The 24,408-nt window shown below is 39.4% G+C and overlaps 1 protein-coding gene and 1 long non-coding RNA gene across 4 annotated transcripts; one reads left to right on the top strand and one right to left on the bottom strand.

The window, feature by feature from the left end:
• Positions 1 to 14: 14 nt before the first annotated feature.
• On the top strand, positions 15 to 15,419 carry LOC113677370 (ceramide glucosyltransferase-like). Of its 3 annotated transcripts, none has more exons than XM_089193018.1 (6): positions 15 to 161; positions 311 to 380; positions 557 to 625; positions 1,403 to 2,000; positions 12,639 to 12,703; positions 14,800 to 15,419. In XM_089193018.1, exons 1-4 carry the CDS (start codon positions 37 to 39, stop codon positions 1,406 to 1,408), a joined length of 270 nt encoding a protein of 89 aa, XP_089049144.1. In that variant the 5' UTR covers positions 15 to 36; the 3' UTR covers positions 1,409 to 2,000; positions 12,639 to 12,703; positions 14,800 to 15,419. The 3 variants fall into 3 exon arrangements, with proteins under 3 accessions (XP_089049144.1, XP_089049143.1, XP_089049142.1); XM_089193016.1 differs by lacking the exon at positions 1,403 to 2,000 and adding an exon at positions 10,056 to 10,157 and having other exon boundaries at positions 24 to 161; XM_089193017.1 differs by lacking the exon at positions 1,403 to 2,000 and having other exon boundaries at positions 22 to 161.
• On the bottom strand, positions 13,564 to 15,050 carry LOC149034293 (uncharacterized). The gene is made up of 2 exons (XR_016182717.1): positions 14,885 to 15,050; positions 13,564 to 14,490 (listed from the first exon to the last, which is right to left on the bottom strand). It is a non-coding gene; the product is annotated as an uncharacterized LOC149034293 (long non-coding RNA).
• Positions 15,420 to 24,408: the final 8,989 nt, after the last annotated feature.

Below are 24,408 nucleotides of genomic sequence, written 5' to 3'. Positions count from 1 at the left end.
GCCCTAGGGCTGGCCGTGTTTCTACAATCATCCAACATGGCTTCCTCTCTCGCTAATGTCGACGAGTTTTATGCGCCTAATGTGTTGGATCTCTTAGCAATGTTCTTTATTTTACTATGGATAGTGTTGGCATTATTTCAGTTAATATCTATAGCTACTGGGTAAGTAGTTTGGCGTTAAGTAGTCGTAAAATGTTTGTTGTTCGCTTTTCATTAATTTCATGGCTTTGCGTTTCTTTCTAAGCAACTGATATGCAAACGTGTACTCTGAAATAACAATCTCCTCTATTGTCATTGTTTTCTTTGTTTAGAAAAATTTACCTCCACAAGTCGGTCGCCGTTGCTAACAGTAAAGATTTACCGGGAGTTTCAATTTTGAAGGTTAGAGCTTGTTTAAAAATGCATGTTTACGATCGAGCTGCCTAATTTAATCCTAAATTGTGACAATGCTTCCCCTGCAGGGCTTGTTTAATTTGGTATTGTCATTTTGTAATTTTGCAAGTTGGTGTTTGAGAACTATTCATCTCATTCAGTTTTCTGCCCTTCTTAATTTTCAGCCTCTGGTTGGGGAAGAACCGAATCTTATAAAAAATCTCCAAACATTTTTTGAACTAAATTACCCTAAGGTAAGAACGTTTTCTCTATATATCGTTATCATTCGCTCATAATTGTTTCCCATCCTTGGTAAGCAGCGAAATGACATAAGGTCACACTTTCCTTTTCCTTTTTTTTCCTGTTCTCCTATATTTTTACGGGAATCTCATTTTTATGCAGTAGAATCGAAATTGTGGTAAACATTTTAGCGTATGCTACGTCAAGCGTGAATTACGCTAAATTCTTTGTACAATTTTGAAGTAAGCAATTTGCATTTAAGCTTGGGTTTAAATCCCGATGGACGAATGAATTGTTTTTTTTTCAGTTTGAAATTCTTTTCTGCGTACTCTTTGTCTTTGAATACAGTAGACAATTCCCTTGGTAATTGAATATATACATCCCTAATTATTACTTACCGCACTAATAAAAGAGGATTTTTTTCACAGCGTTTCTTTCCGCGCTGTTTCTCTCTCTCTCTCTCTCTCTCTCTCTCTCTCTCTCTCTCTCTCCATTTTCCCCTCTTTCTCTTCCCCATTTCTCTGGCGGGCACTTCCTACTATCTATCCTTCCTTCAAGGCCCCTCTCAATCTATTTTTTCTTTTTTTACGTTACCTGCAGGGTTCGAACTCTCAGTTCTCTATCGTCTTCGTCAGACTAGCAGTCTATCCTCTATACCATTGATCTACATGTGCTTCTTGCCGATAAAGGGTAACTTTCAAAGTTATATTTCTAATACCTTATTCAAATTCCAAAAATTAACACTGAAATCATTTTCCTCACCTTTAAAACATGTTGGATTTTGCACGAAGAAATGAGATGTATCACCACGGTCGCTACGTCGAAGGAAAGTGGGTCTTTGATGGCATTTGCCATGAAACCAAGGCCTGCTTCCTTGTACCGGTAGAGCGCAGGGATAAAGATACGCTCATACCCGTTATACGCGCTCAAATATTGCCGGGAATATGCGTGATGAGCGATATGTGGAAAGCTTATGATTGCTTACAGGACGAGGGCTACAACCATCTCACAGTGAACCATAGCCTAAACTTCGTAGACCCAGACACAGGCGCTTATACTCAGCGCATTGAAAATACATGGTGGGGAATCAAACGAAGTATACCTCGTACAGGAATATCCAAAGATCTCTTCGGTAGCTACCTACAGGAGTGGTTGTGGCGTAAGTAATATGGAGAAGATCCTCTTGGAAATATAATCGAGCATATCGCCGAAGTATATGATGTTCGAAAGACATAAAAAAAACTAAGCTCCTCGTGCCTCTGTTTGTGCTGGTGCCTGTCTACACAACCACCGCCGATGAAAATAAACATTCAATGAAGAGAGAAAAATAAGCAACTCTACTGTTAAAGGGAAAAGGAAAAACGACAACGACAATGAACAACTTTAAAGGTGAGCATCGATTTTATTTTCATCGTTTTATGAATATTTGCTTTCAAAAACAACAATTTTGAGGCTAATATGAGGCGGAATTTAAGCTGTTTTGATTTAGAGATTTCATAAAGCATAGTAATTTTTTATTTGACTGTTACATATTTTAAATCAGCGCTCGATTCGGCGCAATTTTTAATTAAGAAACGGCGATTTTTTGAAGGTTTGAGTAAAGACTTAAAAAAAATTCAACTTCTTGAAAACAAAGCGAATAGTCCCAAAGATAATCTATTGTTTGCGCTATTGTTTTCTTCTAACAAAGGACTGTATGCATAATGAAGTATGGGGCTGTGCGGAAACTTTGTCGACATAACACCTATTGGAGCTAGTAGAATCGGCCACAACCACAAAGTTAACAGAGTTTTAAAACACTCAATTCTTAAAGTATGCATGTGTATACTTTTAAAACTCCCTCGGGTAAATCGGAATTTCATTCATTAAACAAATACTTCAATATGCTGACTAAAAGCTAGCATATGGAAGCAATTTCTAGCAATATTATTTTATATGTAAAAGCATTTATTTATCTATTTTAAATCCATGGAAATTACAGCTTTTGTTGCAGAGATAGTTATTCTGTTCATCTTTGTGACAGTTTATGAAATATTCACCAGCAATAATTAACTGGGTGCCAATTCTCCAACCTCTTTTTATCGTAAATGTGAACAATCTAGCTGTTGGTTTTATTTTTCACAACAGTTATGTCTGCCGTTGGATTACTTTGTAGATACCTTAGTAACTGCTGATGGTATTAATAAGACCACACAGTGAGAAAAATATGACAATAACATTGAATTTTAATTCTAATAACATTTTATTTTTATTTTGATATAAGTAGAGCTTACAAGGAAGGAAATGTATTTTATTTTTATAAATAAGTGGATCAGTTTGTGTGTAGGGATTATCTTTCATGTTGTAAAAGATGGTAGATTGATACAAATTATGCAAATTTTACTCAGTTTGCTTACCATGCTTTGTTTGTGTGGTTTACTGTTCCATTTGTAGAAAACTGTCTTTGCAAGTGATGAAAATAGAAACTTTCACATGTTACTACCATGTTCTTTGTATTATTCTGTTCTTCAACCTGAACTTATTTGGGACATTTTTTATTCTTGAAAGCAGTACATAGTTACACTCTTTTTCAAATAATACCATATATCAGTTTTATATATTTTAAATGTCCTTAAGTTTTCTTTTAATGAAATTAGCATAGACCATGCAATAAGCTAACACATCTTGTGTTTCAGTTTTGTCTTTGGCTTGAATTTTATTTTCCTTTGTTCTTTGGTAACATGGTTATATAATTATGAAAATGAATTTGACAAAGAAAAAAGAAAACAAAATTTGAACCAAGGACAAGCAATTGAACCACAATACATCCATGTCTAATGGAGAGTTAACATATTATGGTCATGTATTCTGGGTGGTAATAAATTGACAAATTAGAGGATAGAAAGTAATGGCAAGGAAGTTTGAAACAGCATGAATTTACTTTTTAAGTGACATTTGTAAACATATCAGGTCTGCGGTTATAGGTCTCGCGCATGCGTTATGCAGGGACACATGGCAGGCTCGACGTTGTGCGGTTATCGTTCTTGTTTTGGGGAATTCTGGTTGTACCACTGTTTACAATAAAAGTAAGTTGACTGTAACTGAGGCCCACACAATAACATTACATGGTGTCAGAAGTGGGATGCCGAAGTAAGTAAGCAAATTTGATGACAATTTAACTCGCTACACTGGTGGAAGTGGAAGAGTGAACAACACGATTGATTGAACAAAGCAAAAATGGCTACCGCCTCGTTTATCGACAAAGGTCCCTCCATGGATTGGAGTACAGACGACAACCTATACAGCCGCTTTAAAATGTGGAAACAGAGATGTGAACTGCTATTCACTGGCCCGATGGTGAAAATAGATGAAGAAGTACAGTGCAAACACCTTCTGTACTGGTCTGGCGAACACGGAATGGAGCTATTCAACAGTTGGGACTTATCAGCAGATGACCAAAAGAAGCTAAAAAACTACTGGGAGAGATTCGAAAACTACGTAAAGCCTCACTCGAACGAGCTGATCGCAGCGTGGGAGCTGCATAACCTCCGTCAAGGTACCTTATCACTTGAAGAATTCATTGCTAAACTAAGAATTCTTGTTAAAGAAGCTAACTACCCAGCAGAGCATCACGATCGATTTATAAGAGACTTTCTGGTGCTTGGCATGAACTCCAACCGTGTTAGAAAGGATTGTTTTAAGAAAGGAAATACCCTGTCATTCAATGAAGCCAGAGAAATGGCAAAAGCAGAGGAATCAGCTGATAAACAACTTCAGTTGATGAACACAGCCGTAGAAGTACACCCTGTCACTTCTGAGAACAGAAGCCCAAATCAGAGAGACCACTCAAATGCAGCGGGTGGTACGAAGCAAACCCAAAATGGCAATCGATGGGGCAAAACACCAACCTGCAGAAATTGCGGCTGGGGTCCTCATGCACGTGAACAGTGCCCAGCAAAGAATGCAACGTGTCACTACTGTCAGAAGGTAGGACACCTAGCCAAGGTATGCCTGTCAAAGCTTAGAAAAAAGAATGTGCATGAAATTGAAGCTTCCAGTAGTAGCAATGCTTTACCCAACTCAGAGTCCACCCAGCCAACAAGTGATTATGTGTTTTTGGGCCCAATTGAAGCAACACCTCTATCCATGAATGTCCATTCCATATCCTGTAGAGAAAAGGCTCTACTAGAGGTGTCCTTGTCGCTGGGGCCAGAAGGAAGACAAGTCAATACACTCTGTAAAATAGACTCAGGGGCAGAAACCAACATTTTACCTAAGTCCCTTTACCAACAGTTGAATAATGGGAGGATGGGTTTAGCACAACCCACGATGAGACTATCCGCATATGGTGGAGTAGAGATTCCTAACCTTGGATCTTGCCAAATATATGTAAAAGGCCCTAACAACCCCAGCCCTAAACCTATTCAAGCAGAAGTTGTTGATGTTGATGGCCCAGCCATAATTGGTAACATGTCAGCAAAAAACCTGAACCTCCTAAAGCTCAACTGGCCAATAACCGCCAACCAGTATAGCGATGATCTGATCAGCCACAGAGGCACACCCACCCCTCAAGTAAACCACACCAGGCCCACGCATAATCTGCATACATTTAGGTTCTTTGACATGGGAGGCAAGCAGCACCCATTCCCATTAACAAAGGAATATTTGTTAAAAGAATATGCAGATGTATTTACAGGAATTGGGTGCTTCCCAGGTGCACCATACCACATAGAAACCGACCCCAAAGTGCCCCCAGTACAACATGCACCAAGGCAGGTTCCAGTACAATTACAGCATGCCTATATGGAAGAACTAGATCAATTGAAGAAATGGGGCATCCTTTCTGAGGTTCGCAACGAGTACACCCCATGGGTTAACTCGACTGTCGTAACAATAAAACCAAATGGATCGATTCGCCTGTGCCTAGACCCTCGGAACCTGAACAAAGCTGTTAAGCGCAATCCCTACTATGTGAGAACGATAGATGATGTGATACCGAAGGTGAGTGGCTCAACCCACTTCAGTATCTTAGATGCACGCAGTGGGTTTTGGCAAGTTAGCCTAGATGAGGAAAGCAGCAGACTATGCACTTTTAACACCCCCTGGGGAAAGTACAGATGGACCAGGCTTCCATTTGGTCTCACATGTAGCGGAGATGTCTTTCAAGAGAAAATGGACATGGTCTTCGGTAAGTTGGAAGGACTAAGTGGTATTGCGGATGACACATTCGTCTATGGTATAGGTGAGGCAGAACATGACCAGCGAATACTTAATGTCCTCGACACAGCGAGGGAGAACAATGTGAGATTCAACCCAGACAAATTTCAGTTCAAGGTAAACGAAGCATCCTTCTTCGGTCTCACATGGACTCCTGAAGGAATCAGACCTGACGAAAACAAAATCAAAGCAATCCGTAACATGCCACCTCCAAAGAACCTTGCAGAGTTACAATCTTTCATGGGCATGATCAACTACCTGAATAGATTCTCACCCATCATAGCCCAGACTTCAGAACCTGTAAGACAGCTGATGAAAAAAGAAACGCCATTCATGTGGCAGGCAGAGCACCAAAAAGCATTTGAGAGTCTTAAACAAGTAATTACTGAGACACCAGTCTTGGCGTACTATGATCCAGAGAAAGACAACCTGATCCAGTCGGATGCAAGCCTTCAAGGTATTGGATGTGTGCTGATCCAAGACAGTAGACCAGTGTGCTATGCAAGTCGGTCACTAACCGAGACTGAGTCGCGTTACAGCAACATAGAGAGAGTTACTTGCCGCCTGTTGGTCATTAGAGAAGTTCAACCACTATGTCTTTGGCAAAAGTGTCATCATTGAAACAGACCATAAGCCGCTGGAAAGCATATGGAAGAAGACCATAATGAGTGCCTCACCGCGGCTGCAGAGGCTTTTGCTGAAAATGGCAAAATATGACGTAGAAATTAGATACATACAAGGAAAAACCAATGTGATAGCGGATGCTCTCTCAAGGGTCAGTTACATGGAACCTCCCCTCAAAGAAGACGAAGTGCCTTTGCTTGAAGTCAACACCATCACAAGCACTCTACCAGCAAGTCCCGCCAAACTGGAAGAAATACGACAGTGCACCGACCAAGACGTCGTACTCGCACACCTTAAAGATGTTGTGCACCATGGCTGGCCAGAATATCCGAACGAATGCCCCCAAGACTTAAGGGAGTTTTGGAATTTCAGAGAGGATCTCAGCGTTGAAAATGGCCTCGTTCTCAAGAGACACCGCCTCGTGGTTCCTAGTAGGCTCCGCCCACAGATGTTGCAAATAATACACCAAGGACACATGGGAACGGAAAAGTGCCTCCTAAAAGCAAAAGAAAGCTTATTCTGGCCAGGCATATCAAGAGACATAAAGGAATTAACAGCCAACTGTGCCACATGCATACAATTCTCTAAACAGCAGCCAAAGGAAGCGCTATGTCCCCACAGTGTGCCCAGTTTTCCGTGGCAGAAACTTGGTTGCGATTTGTTTGACTACCAAGGTGCACAATATCTTCTAGTCGCAGACTACTACAGCAAATACCCCATCCTAAGGAAGCTGAACTCATTGACATCTGCTGCTATTATCAATCATCTCAAGTCAATATTTGCCGAGCATGGAATACCAGAATCCCTGGTTACAGACAATGGACCCCAATATAGCAGTCGAGAATTTGCTGCATTCTGTGATCATTGGGGCATTAATCACATTACCAGTTCCCCACTATATCCAAAAAGCAATGGATTCATAGAACGAATGGTCCAGACAGTAAAAAACCTGTTGAAGAAATCAGATGCCGCCGGACAAGATCCTTATCTCGCACTTCTATCGTATCGAACCACGCCTATTGACAGCAACCTACCCTCACCAGCTAAGGTTCTAAACCAAAGAGATTATCGCACACAACTACCTTGCAGTAGACGACTACAGCGCTCTCAAACCATGGAATGTAACCAAGAGCAACTACAGCATCGACAAGATGTCCAGAAACAGCAGTATGATGGGAAGTCCCCTCGTGAACTCCAAAAGCTAGTACCAGGTCAAGAGGTGTCTGTGTTCCAACCGCGAACCAAGACTTGGGTTCCAGTAGAAGTAAAGCGAGAAACTACCCAGCCAAGGTCATACGTAGTAAAGACAGCTGGTGGTTCAGAGCTAAGGCGCAACAGAGTACAACTGAAACTGTCGGGTGAAAGAGTATCAACCTCTGAAGAACAGTTGGAGAACAATCGGGACACTTCCTCTTATCAGCCCACCACACCTATGGCGACACCCTACGACGTTTTGTCATCGAAGCCACCACAGACACCCCAAAAGCCAGCTCAACCCACTGAGAAAAGTGATGATCTGCCTTTGACAACCAGGAGTGGCCGTGTTGTAAGGAAACCATCTAGATTGGACTTATAAACTTCGTTACAGACTGAGAAAACATTTCAGTTTAAAGCTATTATAAGCTGTCGTTGCGTTATACCTAACTAGCCTAACATTTTGTATTGTAGTTAGTCCCGCTGCCACACCCATTAGACTTTTCAGGGTGGAGATGTAAACATATCAGGTCTGCGGTTATAGGTCTCGCGCATGCGTTATGCAGGGACACATGGCAGGCTCGACGTTGTGCATGTGGTTATCGTTCTTGTTTTGGGGAATTCTGGTTGTACCACTGTTTACAATAAAAGTAAGTTGACTGTAACTGAGGCCCACACAATAACATTACAACATTTTCCCTGCTTTCCCCCTTGTTGTTGTGTAAGCTCCCTAATGAATATGTGGCATGCATCCAACTTATGGTTATGAAATCTACTCTTGAAATGAAACACTTTTTTTTTGCATACAATCATGCAAGGGTACATGTATATTATTTTCAACGCACTTTTTCTTTTTTTTTTCTTTTTTTTTTTTGAAACATGAAATTTGGACATCTAACCAGAGGTGGTCTAATTTTAAAATTGCCTTATTTATCTATTCTATATTTATAACTTGTTTATGTTTAGTATAATTTTTGGCATTGAAAACCAATCAGGGTTCTTGATTTTAAGTAGGCAGCTTTATTTTTGGGCCAGATAACTGATTTTGCCATCTTTCACTAATTAATGAGAGGAAGAGCTCTGTAGAGAAACCAGCCCAAACCGTGAAGTACTTCGTAGTGATTTTCGTCAGCTGCCAGCTACTTTTGACAACTGTGTTTATTAATGCAACAACATTTCTTATAGTTTAAGTAGGGCAACTAGCAGATCTGGACATTTCTCAACTTCTTTATTGATAAGGAGACAATGGCTTTTCAATAAGCAATGACAGCAAACAAAAAGTGTTGGCTATTTTGCTCAGAGAAGGTAGCTGCTTTTTTCCTTTCATAAGGTGACTAATAAAAGACACTTTGAATTTTTTTTTTGGATACTGTCGGTTAGTCTACTGAAACGATCTGCCTGGTTTAAAATTTTATTGAAACCCTTGATATAATTACAGTAAGTAGTGTAAAAAGTAATTAAAAGATTGTGTGCATAAGGACCGTCAAATGTGTTGCTTGATTTAAAATCAAATATAAGGCAGCTTGACAGGAGCGTCAGATTAGTCACGTAAAACCTTTTTCCCATCTGTGATGTAGCTGGGCCCTGCTGGCTGCTGGAGAATTTCACCAGCTCTAAATGAGCTACATTTGGCTTAGCCTGATTCTCAGACGTCCGAGGTCGTTTGCTGTCCCTTTGGGACAGAGCTGACCTCTGACGTCTGAGAATCAGGCTACTTTTGGCTCACATTGCCAGAAAACTAAAAGACATGGGGTAATTTTGAAGGTGCAGTTTAGTCAAAATCCAGCAGAGCTAATAAATAAGCCTGCCTAGCTGTTCCTTAGGGACATGCTATTATGCCTTTTTTCCACTAAAAAGGGCAAATTAATGCTCAATGGATAGTAATGACTTATTAAAAGAGGGACACAATTTTGGTGATTTCTTCCACACTGAAAGTTGTTCCTTGTAACGTGCGGGGATTTATTATTTGAGTAGGAAAGTTAAAATAAATATAAGTTGTTAAAACATCAGGATACATCAGCGTGCAAAGAAAGTAGTGTCCGATAGCCCAGGGCCAGTGGAGTTTGCTATCAGGCTAGTGAATTCTGCTCTTAGCTTGTCCGATGGGCAAGTGAAGTATTTTGAGGAATTCAACTTACAAAAGAACTGTGAAATCAATTCTGCTCATCAAAAAATTTGGGGGGCTAGTTGAGATGACAATTGGGCTAGTAAATGGTTGCTTCAGCTTGCCCGAATGGCAAGCTGTAAAAATGACTTTCTTTGCACCCTGATACATCTACATTTATAGAATTTTCCCTGGAGTGTTTCTTGTCTAACTGAATAAGTTCTAAGAAACTGGTTGAGAGCCAAAAGTAAAACTGATACACTGTACCAAATATATGCTTGCTCTTAAATTTTAATGCTATAATTAATTGTTTTTTCCTTTGGCAGCTGCTAAGACAATTGGAGTAAATCCAAAGATAAATAACATGAACCAAGGTTACAAAGCAGCAAAATATAACCTTCTGTGGATTTGTGATAGTAATATTAGAGGTAATTTAACTTTGTGAACAAGAATACAATCAAACCTCACTTATGCAACCCCTCAGAGTGTCAAGACTCAGCAGTTATTTACATTACATAATCAGGAGGTGCTCACTCACAAGAGTTTGGCCACAAGGGAGAACAGGACTATTTTATCAAAAATCATCTTTATTATTGCAGGTTCCTCTTGTCACCTGCAATCCTAATCTCCAAGTTGTTATTATGCATGCGTCACCAGTGCCGTAGCCAGACCAAACGGCCAACCGAGGCAGGCGGGAGTTGCTAGGGGGGTTCAGGGGCATGCCCCCCCCCCCCTCCCGAGAAATTTTGAACTTTAGTCTCTCGGAAATGCGATTTGCAGCGTTTTCTGGGCATTTCGGTAACTTTTTTTCGAGTAAATTTAAGTGGAATTTAAAAAGCAATAATCAGAAACAAGCTACATAATCTGGGTGACCGTTAACCTCGCCAATGGTTTTGATCAGTATTTGTTCAAAAAAAATTTGAGTTAATGTACGTAGCCCCTTGAGATCGATGATATGGTAATTTTTTCATAGTATATTGACTGAATTGCTGAATTCTTTGTAATATCATGATGCGTTAAAAATATCCGATGATCGCTTATGTAAAATAAAAATGATCGGCGAAATTCGTCAAAATTTTACTGAGGCGAGTGCCTCGGTTGGCCTCATACTAGCTACGGCGCTGGTCACATGTATGTATTCAGCATTCGTTTGGACTTCCACTAAGAATGAATGGAAGGCAAAAAATGCAATTTGATTGCCTGTGTTTCGACCTTCTACCCCTCGTAATCTGATCACGTGGGTTTTGACCATCTGTCACACAGGGTTTGAGCCAGGCTGCACCATTGCGCCAATCCCACACTGCAATTGAAATTGTCCCTTAAAAAACAGCCAAGGGGACAATTTGTCCCCTTCAAAATTTAGGGAAAAAACTCGAAAGCTTGAAAACTTGGTTGCGAGATCATACATGGTTGCGCTATGGAAAGGAGGCGTACGTCTACCAGTAATTAAGAAAGGAATTGAAGTTTACAAGGGGATGCCGGGACAAGATTTTGCTGTGAAATGTTTTGAAGTTTAAAGCATAGTCATTGATCCTCTTTTTAAATATGACAGGGAAAAAAGTCTCGACACCAATAACTTAACTTTTCTTGTTTGTATCACTTTTCTTGTAATACAAGGATCAGGAAAAAAATGTTTTTGTTGGCTTGCCGGTAAGAATGTAAAAAAAAAATGTTGAATAAAAATTAATTTGTCTGTCCCCCTGAAAATAAAAATTTCCCCAAAAATTTTAGCCAAGGGGACAAATTATCCCCCAGTGATCAAACCCTAGCTCAAACCCTGGTCACATGAAACTTACACAGAGCACAGTGTTGGAGCAAAAGCATTTGGACCTTCGATCATTGTCGCCTGCACTCCTTAACCTTTGGTTATTACTGGTATTAGTTTCATAGAGACATTATTGTGAGCAATTTCTTAGTTACACTACAAGCAGTGCATGCCATCAATAAAACTGCCTTGTATACATTGAGTTGTCTAGTACATACAACAGCCTTCTGATATCAAGAAAAAATCTTGTAATAAAAAAAAAGAAAAAGGCATTTAGGTATCAGGGCTTGAGCATTGTTGCATTGTTTGACTTGTGCTGGTAGAGCAACTTAGCATGCATCAATTGGTCCCTTAGGAGGCAAAAAGAAACAACAACATCATCAAACCAAAAAGAATGTCGCAGTCAGCAACGAGTCAAGGTTGCTTGAGGGAGGTTCCAACTATAGTACTTTAAAGTAAACATTTTGACATTTTAGTGTGGTTGCTCATGGACATTACCATTATCATGGTCAGATTGACGACTATTAGTTTCACAATGATGTCAAGGCTGCCGCTTAAGGAAATTTTTTGGCAGCCCCAAATAAAAAGTCCAGAGCCTGAGTCATATTTTTAGTAGCCAATAGATCGATAAACTTAAATAAGTAAGCAGATGCTCAAAACTTGATTCAGGCATCTCAAAACAAATTCGTTCAAGTTTCGAATTTCTAGGAAAGTGCTTGTCTGTTTACTTTTATCAGTGGAAATTTTTTGCCAATGGTCGACAAACACATTTTACATTTTCATTTCAAAAGCGCAAAATGCACAGTGAATTCTGTCATTCCTTCACTGGAAGTAGGCATAGAGGCTGCTACCTTAAGAACTATAAGTTTTAGGTGCCCTTGTGGGCTCCTTGTTTAAAATTTTAGTCGCCTGTGAGCAAATCGTAGAGCCTCTGGCAACTGGGAGCCCATTAGGCTGCAGCCTTGGATATTTTGCTATTTGTTAATGTCAAATAAACATGGTGCGCATGATATGGATTTTTTTTTTCGCCTTTTTGAATTTACACTCTCTCTTAATGCCATGATTTTAGGAATGATATTATTCAAAGCATTTCCATTCTGTACTCCACATCAGTTCCATTAACCATGTGATAATTACTGTTTAGTCCACCAGGGCACTCTGACAGAGTTAGTATCACATATGGGACCAGGTGTTGGAATGGTGCATCAGGTACTAAAATTAATATGAAATATTATTGTATAGTGACTGCATTACTCCTGACAGCCATTCCAGTGTAAACCCAGGCCAAACCAATCATCTCAACTACTTTAGTTACAGTGTATGATCACAGGTTAAGAAAAAATAATCATCAGAACTCACTGTGTAAGTAATGATTTCTTGTCTTTTGTTTTTGTCCTTTGATCAGATCCCTTTTGTCACTAACATGCGGGAAAAAAAACGCGAGCTCTGCTTTTAGGCTTGGCTAAATCTATATATTATGGTCAAACTAATTTAGCAAAAAAAAATTTATTACCGAGCTAAACATTTACCATGTTTCTTATACTATTTACAAACACGACACGATCGAAATTGTTGATCTCAGCTATACAGGACGCGTGTCATGTATGAACTTCGTGGATCAATATTTGTTCCTGGGAAACCGAGCTCGACATCGATACCAACGATGATTACTTCGTAATTCTTTGCTAGGAAGTGGGGGAAATGTATTGAAAAGATAAATTATCCTATTCTAACGTTTTTCGTTGAAGCGTTTCTCTTGCTCCAAGATAGGGACGCCTTTCTCTTCGCTCGCGCGCGTTCCGGCTTTCTCTTCAACACTTAGAAGGGTCAGATTCAACAATTCGCATTGAGATATTACTTTAAGCTTTAACTGTAATTTTTTGGAAGGGTTTTCATCATTTCACATGAAACAGCTCAAGAAAAAAGCCCCTGATATTGTCATACCGTAAATTGTTCGAGTCATTGTTTTAGCTTTTCTTTCTTTCTTTCTTTCTTTCTTTCTTTTTTTTTTTTGGACCATAAACACCGCCACGAAAAATATTCAGCCATTGGTACAACAACATTCATATCGTAGAATAATTCTAAAACTTTATTAGTTATAATTACAACTGAATCACCGATCTTTTGAACTCTTCAATCACGTTTTATTTTTTCACACTCTGATTGATGCGCGTTAAACCACTGGCATTAATTTTACTTCCAACATTAAGGCCCCGACCACACTTCGCGGTTGCTTTGAAAAACGTCATTGCGCTCTCACAACGCAACAAAAGTGTTGTTTCCACGCATGAAAATGAATGAATTGTTTTACCAAATATTATTATAATGATAATCTACGGCAAAAAACTCAATGCATCCAGGTCATTCGTAAAGCCCTTCTCATCCGCGAATTCGAAAAGATCAGTATTCAAAATGAGGTAAAACTTGAGTTAAAATCGCATTAAAAATTCTTCTTTTCGTTAGAAAATCTTCTTGGACCAGTGTGGACAGTACACTTAACATACGAAAATCTATTCAACGAAGTCATGGATGTAGCTTGATTGTTTCTCGTTCTTATCGTTACCGAAATTCAAAGTAAAACTGATAGAAACTTAAAAAGGATGTTGCGTATTTAGAAGAACGGATTATTAACTAAATATCGATATGCGTTCCACGGCCAAAAAGTTCTGCATGGCTTGCTTAGGGGTTCCCGCTCTCCACTGACGCCACATTTGCTCGTCGTGGTAGGACAGCATGTCTTCCCTTCTTATCCCCCGGCGTGTTTTCTGGCCCAATGTTCAACTGTTTTAGTAGGACTCGATTTCTTAGGTGTGCACCCCAGTGACTGGATTCACGAAGTTGAGTCAGTGGACCACTACTTGTTGTGCGCTTACGTTGTCTACTCTTCGGTCCATCTGTAGGTAAGAGGCCCAGTCATCTGAGTGCACTTCCGTTCCAGGGCGAACACACCTTGAAATGATATTATGGAGAGCAGTCATATCCCGTCTTTCCACTACCTGGAATAATGAAATGAATGATATTTATCTGGATAATTTTTGTCCTTTTAATGTCTGTCTCAGGCTTTATCCCAGCTGTGTGCGATTATTATTCACCTGTATGAACTAATTGCTATATTAGAACGATCTGAGTCCTTTTGGTTGTCACATTCCCATCTATTTCGCTTTCGAACAACATATTCCAGAGGATCAAGACTTTGTAAGTAGTTCTAGTATATACTAAAACAATGAGATAATATAGAACAAAAAAAAAATGATCTTTTTAAAACTCATTTAATCTTGTAACGATTACAATAATTTTTTTCACAGTCCCAGGTCCAACAAAGGGCGTGATTAGCCTGGCCTGGAGGTCTCTCGAGCAGACATCCTGTAAGCGCCCACAAATCTTGCTTACCAAGCTTACATTCAAACCAAGGTGCCTGGAAATTCGTCGCGTAGAGTCCTCGGCAGAGAAAAAAATACACTGTCAGCAGGAGTTTACCAAGTAGAACTCTGGGGAACTCCTCGAAAAAACTGTTTGATCTCACACTTCTTCTTCTGCATCCTCTGCAGCGCCTGTGCAGTGTTGAAAAGAAAAGACCCTTTATCACTTTTGGACATATTGAAATGGCCGGTTTCAACTTTGGTCATAAATTAAATAATATGAAAGTTGTTACAATATTAGATGAAAAAGAAAAGGATTAAAGGGCGTTCGTGCCAATACACACCCACGACAAAAGAGGCACTAAAGTTAGTAATAGATAGTAAGCTCCCTTACAGTTTATTTCAGAAGAGCGCCTCTTTCCTTACGTTATTGTTGTTTGATGAAATACGAAGTACATTTGTCTCAGCCCTTTTATTAATGAAATAAAGTACAAAAGATGTACCAAATAAGGAGAGTCCCAATGGGGTGATGGTTCTTGAGATTAAAGGTTAAAATTTTAGCAAGGTTACATTGGGCGCATCTTAATTGATTGACTAAAAGGTTCTTGTTCGAGAGCCATTGTATAAAATTCACCGGGGGACCTTGCTCTAAGGCGGCATGCCAACGTAAGGTCATGTTTCTTTTCTCTTTTCCTTTGTAGTTTAGTTAGACAGCGCTTGCGATTACAGTTCTAAATCACGATGATTCTGCGAGGTTCTCACTTCCTAACTGAGGATACATCACACTAATATAAGTTACTTCTTTTTCACACGGTTGTTGAAAACAAAGGAATAAAACACCACAGTGTGAGCTCATTTTGAACAAAAGCAACTTAATTATTCCCTAATGCAAGGTAAGCGTGATATTAAATAAATAAAAAACGCGCCAAGTGCATTGTTGAGTTGTATAAGCACGCGGGAATTTTTAAGAACACGAGAGAAATGCACTTCTCGAATGTTCTTAAAAATTCCCAAGTGCTAATACAACTCAACAATGCTCGAGGAACAAGTCTTTTTTTCTTTTGTAAAATGTATCGTGAATTGCGCGCGCTCGTATCGGTGACGTAGGCTGCGTGCATTATATCACAACAGTGCACTCGTGTGACGTAAGCCGTGTGCTTTATGGAGATATTATGTACTCGTTCTGACCAATCACTGCGCGCGCATTTCTCTAAGCATTTTATAATTCAATATATATATGTTATTTGCCGGCTGGGAGGTCCGTATGGTGAAAAACTGTGACCGAGGTCTTGAAAATACTGCCCGAGGCCGTAGGCCGAGGGCAGCATTTTCAAGACCGAGGTCACAGTTTTTCACCATACGGACCGACCCTTAGCCGGTAAATAACATATTTATTGTTTTTAAACTTGACGAAATTCTTTCCGAAAGAACCCGAATGATTTATGGACGTAAATACGGCAAGATCTTCCATAAACTGAACAATTTTTGAGTGGGTAAATGGTAGTTAAAATAGAGGTGATGCAAATTTAAGAGAGATGCCTCAGCGAAACATTTTCATTTCCGTAACGATAAAGGTGATTTAAAAGGCTTCCAAACAAACTTTGAAACATTATTTTTACAAGTATCTGTCACAATCTGACACCTGTCAATTAGAGAGCGCGCAAGAAAAAAAAAGCGTAGGCACATTTGAAAACCAACAGAACTAGTTTGGCAGGGACTGTCACAACAATGTTTTCTTCAAAATCAGTTAATGATCTAACGGAAAGTATTATTCACCCTCATCGACCATTCATTCATGTGCGAAGATTTACCTCTGTTCATTAAGTAAACGGCGAGGAAAGTAATTGTGAGTAAATTCAATTTTTTTTATTTTGAAGTTGTGAGAGTTTGCTCGTTTGTTTGCTGTAATGGCGTGTTTAACTCTGATCTTTCCTTTACAAAAACTAAATTCGAACGGCACACTCCAACGAGACACAAGGGAATGTAAAGCGGCCTTTTCTCAAAAAATTCCTTCAATTTCTGTTGTGCAATTTAAGGTACAAATGTCCAAATTGAACGGAATTGGAAAGACTCACCAGGAGCGTATATTTGTTGTAGAACTTAAATTAAAACTTCGCTCGCTCTTTCACTATGAACAAATTGCTCGAGAAAATTCAGATATTAAATGAATGAAAGTTCCATCGTTCAGTTTAACTGTAACCAAATACCTCACGTTTCAACTTTCTGAGTACTTTTTGTGAACGATTAAAATTAATTGCAGACGGTTTTTAGGCCGCTTGTCAACCAACGTAATGACACTATTGTTTATACAAATTCATAATGGTAATTGAACTGAGTGGAGTGCAATTTGGGCTGAAATCATACGCGTGATTCCAAAATTGAACGAGCGCGCAGCGCGAGTTCGATTTGAAATCACAAGTATGATTTCAGACCAAAATTGCACAACACGAGGTTCAATTACCACTTTATTACATCCGTTTTGAAATCGCCCAAATACAGGACTTGGTCAGTTCAAATATTTTATTAATACAATACTGAGCTGGTTTGAAATTAAATTCATCCATTTTTTGGGAGGAAAAAATAAGAGTTTTGGAAACAAAAGTTGCAAAATTTGCCATATGATACTCCATGTCTTTCATCTTCCTGCAATATGATCGGTTACTTTAAACAAGCCTTGAAGTCTGATTGGTTGTTTTGTTTTTAGTGTAGCCTCCTCACTGGGTGGGGAAAAGATGCGATTTAAAGCAAAAAATGGTGCAATTTGTGAATAAATCGCACCAATTAGAGCCAATCAGATCACAGGGACCATCAGTGATTTCAAAATGGGTGTAATAAATTCTGAAACCAATATTTTTCTGTCAACCAAAGTGATTTATTAGAGAGAAAAGAGAGGATTCATAAGTTATTTATCGGCTTGAGGTAGTGACCGACGTGTTTGCTTAAAAATACTGCCCAGCCGGAAAACGAGGTATATTTATGAAAAATGACAACGAAAGTTGGGATGTACTCGGCGACTCACGAAAGCGTTACCGTGGCCCGTGGGCAGAGATAGGAAAATACTGACCGGGTAAAGAACCAATCAGATTGCAAGATTCGTTACCGTGCCCTCTAAAAAAACAATAAAACAGCCTCTTATTTATACTTGCGACTCTCTCAACAAAATATAACAGCAGATCAGAGCCTCGCGCAAGGTAAGTGAAATTTTTTACCCTTTGTTATAATGGACGAAGTATATTTGCCTCCACAATAGAAAAAAAACCAGATATTGACCTTCTAGTTATTTCTCTGATTTCTGAAAAGTTAGGTTTTGGTTATAAAAACATAAGGTTGTTATGTAACCTCCTTTGGCACGGAAATATATATGTAGGTCAGTGCGTAGTCCTATAACTCCCTAAACCCGCGTTTTTGACCTTTGCCGCGTATCAAAATATGGACGCCCGTAAACAAACCTTTGTCGACGGTGGTGAAATTACAAGAAAGAAACGGGCGTTACTTAAAACATACTTAAATGGAAAGCATACATTATTAGTATGGATGGGAAAAGACTTAACTGACTGGCCTGACTGGCAAATTGGCTACCGGCAAAACTACGAAAACGTCAAGGCTAGCCTTGTGTATTTCTAACGGTGGCAAATTTATCAGATCAAATCTGTTGATCTAAACGGTCATTTTATCTTTATTAAGCAAAAAACTTGTGAAGAAACAAAGTCTTCGTTTATTGATTCGCAACAGTTAGCGCTAATCGTATGGCCCCCAAAATATAATAATCCGCAACAAATTGGGGCGTTTCCTGTAACATCCGTTCACAGCGTGTTTCAGTTATTATTCACTTCCGTGGGAAGTTAAACTGATGCGCATGAATGTGTTTATATACTGTCCAATATTAGTTTTAATCATTCCCTAAAGAAGTCTCAGCTAGAGACGAAACGCGTCGGAAGAAATTTACGAGAAATTATAACAAGAAGAAGTCCGTTAACAAAAAAAACTTATTCATGTGATGTTGGGAAACGTGCTTTTTTTTCAGGTACAGATGACGATGGTGCGATTTAAAACTCTCAGGGAGAAACAAGTCTTTGTTTATTAAATCACAACAATTAAAACACAATACACCTAACCAAGTCATAAAGTGACCCATTTCATTCATGTTTTCTACTGGGCCGTAAGGTTATAACAAATTCAAACTCGTGTCAGACTCAGTTGGTGATACGCCTTCATTCTGGGTGGGATGCCTTTGGTTATGTTAACAAACATTAGACTGAGACAATTCAGATGACGGGGAAAAAAGGTATTAATCTAATCATTCAATATTACGTGAAACACGCTGAAGTTAACGAACTACTCAAAGTTACATTTTACCAAAATCGGAACATTTACCAAAATGTTCTTACATTTTGGTAAATGCAAAACGCCCTCAGTCGCCTTATTTCGCACGATGTAATAAGAGCCTAGCATCTGTAGTGGGGAACAGAAATTCGGATTCAAATTTCCGCCATTTTAGGGAGGATAAAAAACATTGGAGCGAACCGAACAAAAATCTCTATTTCCTGTCATTGCAACACTCCGAACTGTGTGATGAATAATTTTTCTTAATACTGACATGACAACATTTCTTAGATTTAACTTTTAAATTGTTCTCTGCCTATAACACCGCCGACGATCCTTTATATTTGCCTGACTGATTTTGATTATTTGCATTTTTATTCTCGACCTAGTTGCCTCTCCTAGTTATTACATAGAACATTACTTATCCTGTAAATGGTTTGAACCCGGGGGTAACATGTAATAGTGTAGTTTGATCGTCCGGGTGAGTGTAGTCCTGAGAAGGACTGTTGTCGGTAGTGGTGACTCACCATTACCAACAACAGTCCTTCTCAGGACTAAACTCACGCGGACGATCAAACTACACTATTACATTACTTATCCTCTTTCAAAAAATAGTACTTCAAGACAAACTTGACAACCATCAAGTCTTCTGGGTCCATTTCACCCATTTCGGAGAGTGGGACATTTGCGGCGACTTCTCTCTCACTGATTTCCTTCGCCGCAAAAGGAAACACCTTCTCTTCGCAGGAATCAGGCATCAATACTATCCTACGGACATAAAGCGCAAAGTAATTAATGACCTATGGTGAAACATGATAAAGTTCAAATTATATTTAAAGGATTTCAGGTTAAAAGTTTAAGTTTAAGTTTAAACTCGTATGTGAAAATATGCAATTGATAGTTGTCGTAAAATACATTTAGCTAAATTTCCCACCACCACTGAGTTCATTGCAGACACCAGCCCCAAGGACAGTCCCGCAGATCTCAGATGTGCCCTCCACCTGCTTCTATTCGGGCACCTGTACTCGGTGCTAACCAGGTGTGACCCCCTGATATCGCTTCACTTTTCTCCCCTCCAGCGGAAGGAGAACACACTTTTCTCTTCTAGAATCCAGCCTGTTTTGGCTCTCTGAAACGAAAACGAATAATCAGTACATGTTCATATCCTTTCTAATTTTTTTTTTCACTTTATTTTTTAATTCAAGTATCTCACCTGGAAATGCATTAGGCCCCGCAGACGCTGGACCTCTCCTTCCCGGACAACAATGTGGGTCAAGGTTGCATTTATCGCGCGCCGAGGCACATCCTTTTGCGTTAAGATGGCAGTGCAGCCAGCCACCGGTTCCTATGAAACGCGTCCTGCATACTGCTAGGATCAGCAATGTCGATAGCGTCATGTTTGTAAATAGAATAAGAAAGATGGTAAGTTTTCTCTTCTTCTATTTACAAACATGACGCTATCGACACTGCTGATCCCTAACAGTATACAGGACGCCTGTCATATGAACTTCGTAATAGACCTCGCTCACCGTAGAGTCTCTGTGGCTCTGGGGTAGAGCATCACAGCGCGAAATCCGAAGGTCTGAGGTTCGATTCCTCGTGGGGACTCAGAATTTTTTCTCTGTCCTATGCTCGTGACAAGACAAAAAACATATTTCTCTATTTCTTTACCGAGCTAAAAACTTACCATCTCTCTTATTCGATCCCAATATTGTTTAGCTTTTAAAGTAAATGTCTCGCAGCGACAGGCCAGCCTTTAAATAAGACGTATACGGCGTGGTTTCGTTTCATCGAGGTCCATTTGAGTACAGCAAGCATATAGGCATCTAAGTTATAACTTCTCGAAATGAATCACAGCAAGCACGCGTTCCAAAGAACTGTTGTCTTTTTGGATAAACGACCAAGAAGCGTGCTAAACAAATTTGAGATGAGCAGGCTCACTACCGCCAGGCGAATTGCTGATATCCTTTACAAAGAACCACAACTCATCGAAAACCGGGGAATTTCTGTTGAGAGCATTTCTTTCCCTGGCAGGAAAAGACCATAGAAGGTAAGTGCGGCCTACATAATCTGTATCAAAAGCTAGTGAAATGGCTATAATGCCGTAACGTAGAGTAACGTTCAAAGCAGCGAAATGCCGTAAAGGCGCAAGATTGAACACAAACGTGATTAAAAAAACTAAATTAAGAATAATCAGTAAGAATCCGCATACGGCGACGTCGCTCCTCGCCAGTTCTCTCGAGCAACAACAGGAACGCGAAGCACTGGAAGAAAGGGTAAGAACACGCAAAGAATTAGTTCAAGCAGCGATAAACGAGGTAATTGATCGGAAAAATGACCTCCTACAAGAACAAGGATCAACACGCTCCGGGCTACGTGTTCGCGAGTTCAGGCGAGGGCCGAAGCCGCTGCGAAACGAAAAAAAGACAGAAGTACAAAGGAAGATAAAGAATTTAAAATGAGAGCCGCGCTGGACATGGAACAGGAGGAAAAAAAGCGCCAAGAGAACGAACTTTCTTTTTCAAGAAAGAAGCCCGAACAGGAGGCGCAGTTGGAAAATCCAGCGGCTGAAGTGAGAGAGTCTGGGAGAAAATTGGGCTAACGGTTTGGATCGACTGCCATCATCACTCAGGTGCACCTGAACAAAGTGATAACAAAAAAATTTACTCGTGTTTATTTTAGATATATGAAATTCATATATTTGCACTGCGGTGAAGAGATGAAATTAAGAGATCCTCGCAGCTAAGAACACTACTGAAACGAGTAGTTAAAAAATAGGACCTGAAAAAAATTCAGGCCCGTACGGGATTTGAACCCATGACCTCTGCGATACCGGTGCAGCGCTCTACCAACTGAGCTAACAAGCCAACTTGGCTTGACCAATTTCATCTTTTCACCGCAGTGCAAATATATGAATTTCATACATCTAAAATCATCATTCATTACTTGGATCGTTTATTAGGACCCAACACATTGACCAGCTTCCAGTTGGCTTGTTAGCCCAGTTGGTAGAGCGCTGAACCGGTATCGCAGAGGTCATGGGTTCAAATCCCGTACAGGCCTGAATTTTTTTTCAGCTCCTATTTTCAACTACTCGTTTCAGTACCATCTCCTGGTAACATTTCAGCTAAAAACTGTTAGAAGACAGGATCTTGGTCTCCAGCTAAGGCTTTGTTCCATTCATAATTTCTAAGGTACATGTAGTGGGCTGCTGCTCACCATGGTCGTATATTTGGATTTTCTTAGTTTTGCACTAGTCTGTTGGCCAAACCTTCTAGCAGATTGGCTGTTGGTTCAGCTTTTGTAGGCGTATGTCCACAGATTTCCTGCATTTCATACCATCATCTTAAACAGGTTTCTAGATGAATAGGCTGTCGGCAACATTTTCTTATTGTTTGTCAGTCGTTGTCTGAAATAAGAAAAAGAACCATCGTTTGTTTGATGCTTTCTTACTTATTTTAAAACAATACACATACTATAAGATACTTACCATCTGGAAATTCACTAGCACCAATCATTTTCACACTTTTTTGGAAAAAGCTCAATACAACAACAAGTTGCGATAGAGGGTTACAACATTGCTCTTTTACGGTTTAAGCTATTTCCTTTGGGTTTTAGATCTTACATGAATTTGAATAAATGAAGTCTCATTCATGAAGAATCAGTCATGTTTGGACTCTGCTCAGTCAAAGATAGGGTCCATGCTTTTCAAAGGTATGAATACAGTCCCTTTACTCAATCAAAGAAAGGGTTCATGCTATTCAAAGGTATCGATACAGTCTCTTTGCTCAATTAAAGAAAGGGTCCATACTATTCAACGGTATCAATTCAGTCTCTTTGCTCAATCAAAGAAAGGGTCCATGCTATTCAAAGAATTCGATATAAACAAAGATGGTTGTGTATTCAATGTCACGTTCCAAAAAAAGATTCTTGCATTTGTGTCTAAAAACTTCTAGTTTTTTCATTTCTTCAATATCTTTCTTTTGTGCAATCCGTTCCATGTTTCTGAACGAAATCTGGTTGGATCTATGAATATGTGCTTCATATAATGGGTCTATGAAAACGTACTTCATACGTTGAGCTTATGAAAATGTTCTTCTTACCTTTGGTCTCTTAAAACGTGCTTCATATGCTGGGTGTATAAAAACGTTTTTCTTACGTTTGTTCTAAATCCCTATGGGCCTTTTCGGTTAAGTCAGTAAATATTTTATGCCACTTGCGTTTGTATAAAAACGCCTAGTTTTTTCCATTTCAAAGTAGACTTCATTCGAAGAACAACTTTTTAGTATATGCCGCGTTTCACATGGCAAGATAAAAATGGCCAAAAGTGTTTCAGAAAATCCAAAGCCTGAGCAACTCTGCAAATAAAGTTATTTGAGAGGTACTTTGGAAACAATTCGCGAATTTTTTAATGTGAAAACTAACTATTTGAATGTGTTTGGTTTTTCAAAACCATGCTGTTTTATCTGTTTGGGTGAGGAATCTCCTTTACAACGGACCAACTAATGTGAGCAGCTTATTCAGTATGAAAGCTGCTCAAACGAATGGTTTTGAAGAGAACCGAACAAAAAAAGGGAAGTCTGTTGTTCTTACTGTAAACAACTGGTCCCAACAGACACCTTATAACTCTAAATTTACAACTCAGACCAAGTGGCGAGCGAAGATGGCACTCAGCAGAAAGATGGGTTTGAGATACCTAACGAGAAAACTACAAGCTACTGGAAGACCCAGCGTTTTGTACCGTTATGGTACGCCACCTTTCTGAAGGTGCAAATATTTTTAGAGATCCCCAAGGTCGTATTTTCATCACTAAATTTGACATATCAGAAGCCTGGCAAATTGAAATGTGTCTTAGATTTACGAAAAAAAATGGCATTTCAAAAGTTACATTTTTAATAAGATAACTTGGCAGCAAATTAAATTCAGTTTTTGTTGGTCACGACAAAAAATTGGGTATTTCTTTTCTTTTCTTGGGCACTCTACACTGGGGAGAGTACACGTTCCAATTTTAAATAAGGTTCTTTTTTAATCAAATAAATATTTTGGATCATCATCATTTTGGGTTGTGGATCATATAATTGGTGATTTGACTGTTTGAGTGAGTATGGGTGCGTTTAAGCATGTGTATGTAAACCCCTCGCAACCATTTTTTCCAAGTGAGAAAATAGAAAATGAACTTGCCCACACATGCCCTCACTTGCTCAACCTTGCCCAACTGGTACAAAAGAAACC

This window comes from Pocillopora damicornis, chromosome 14 (assembly GCF_964200805.1).
Source record: "Pocillopora damicornis chromosome 14, jaPocDami1.2, whole genome shotgun sequence".
Lineage (NCBI taxonomy): Eukaryota > Metazoa > Cnidaria > Anthozoa > Scleractinia > Pocilloporidae > Pocillopora > Pocillopora damicornis.
The sequence above is the reverse complement of the archived record's forward strand: the minus strand, read 5'-3'. Positions and strand labels throughout refer to the sequence as shown.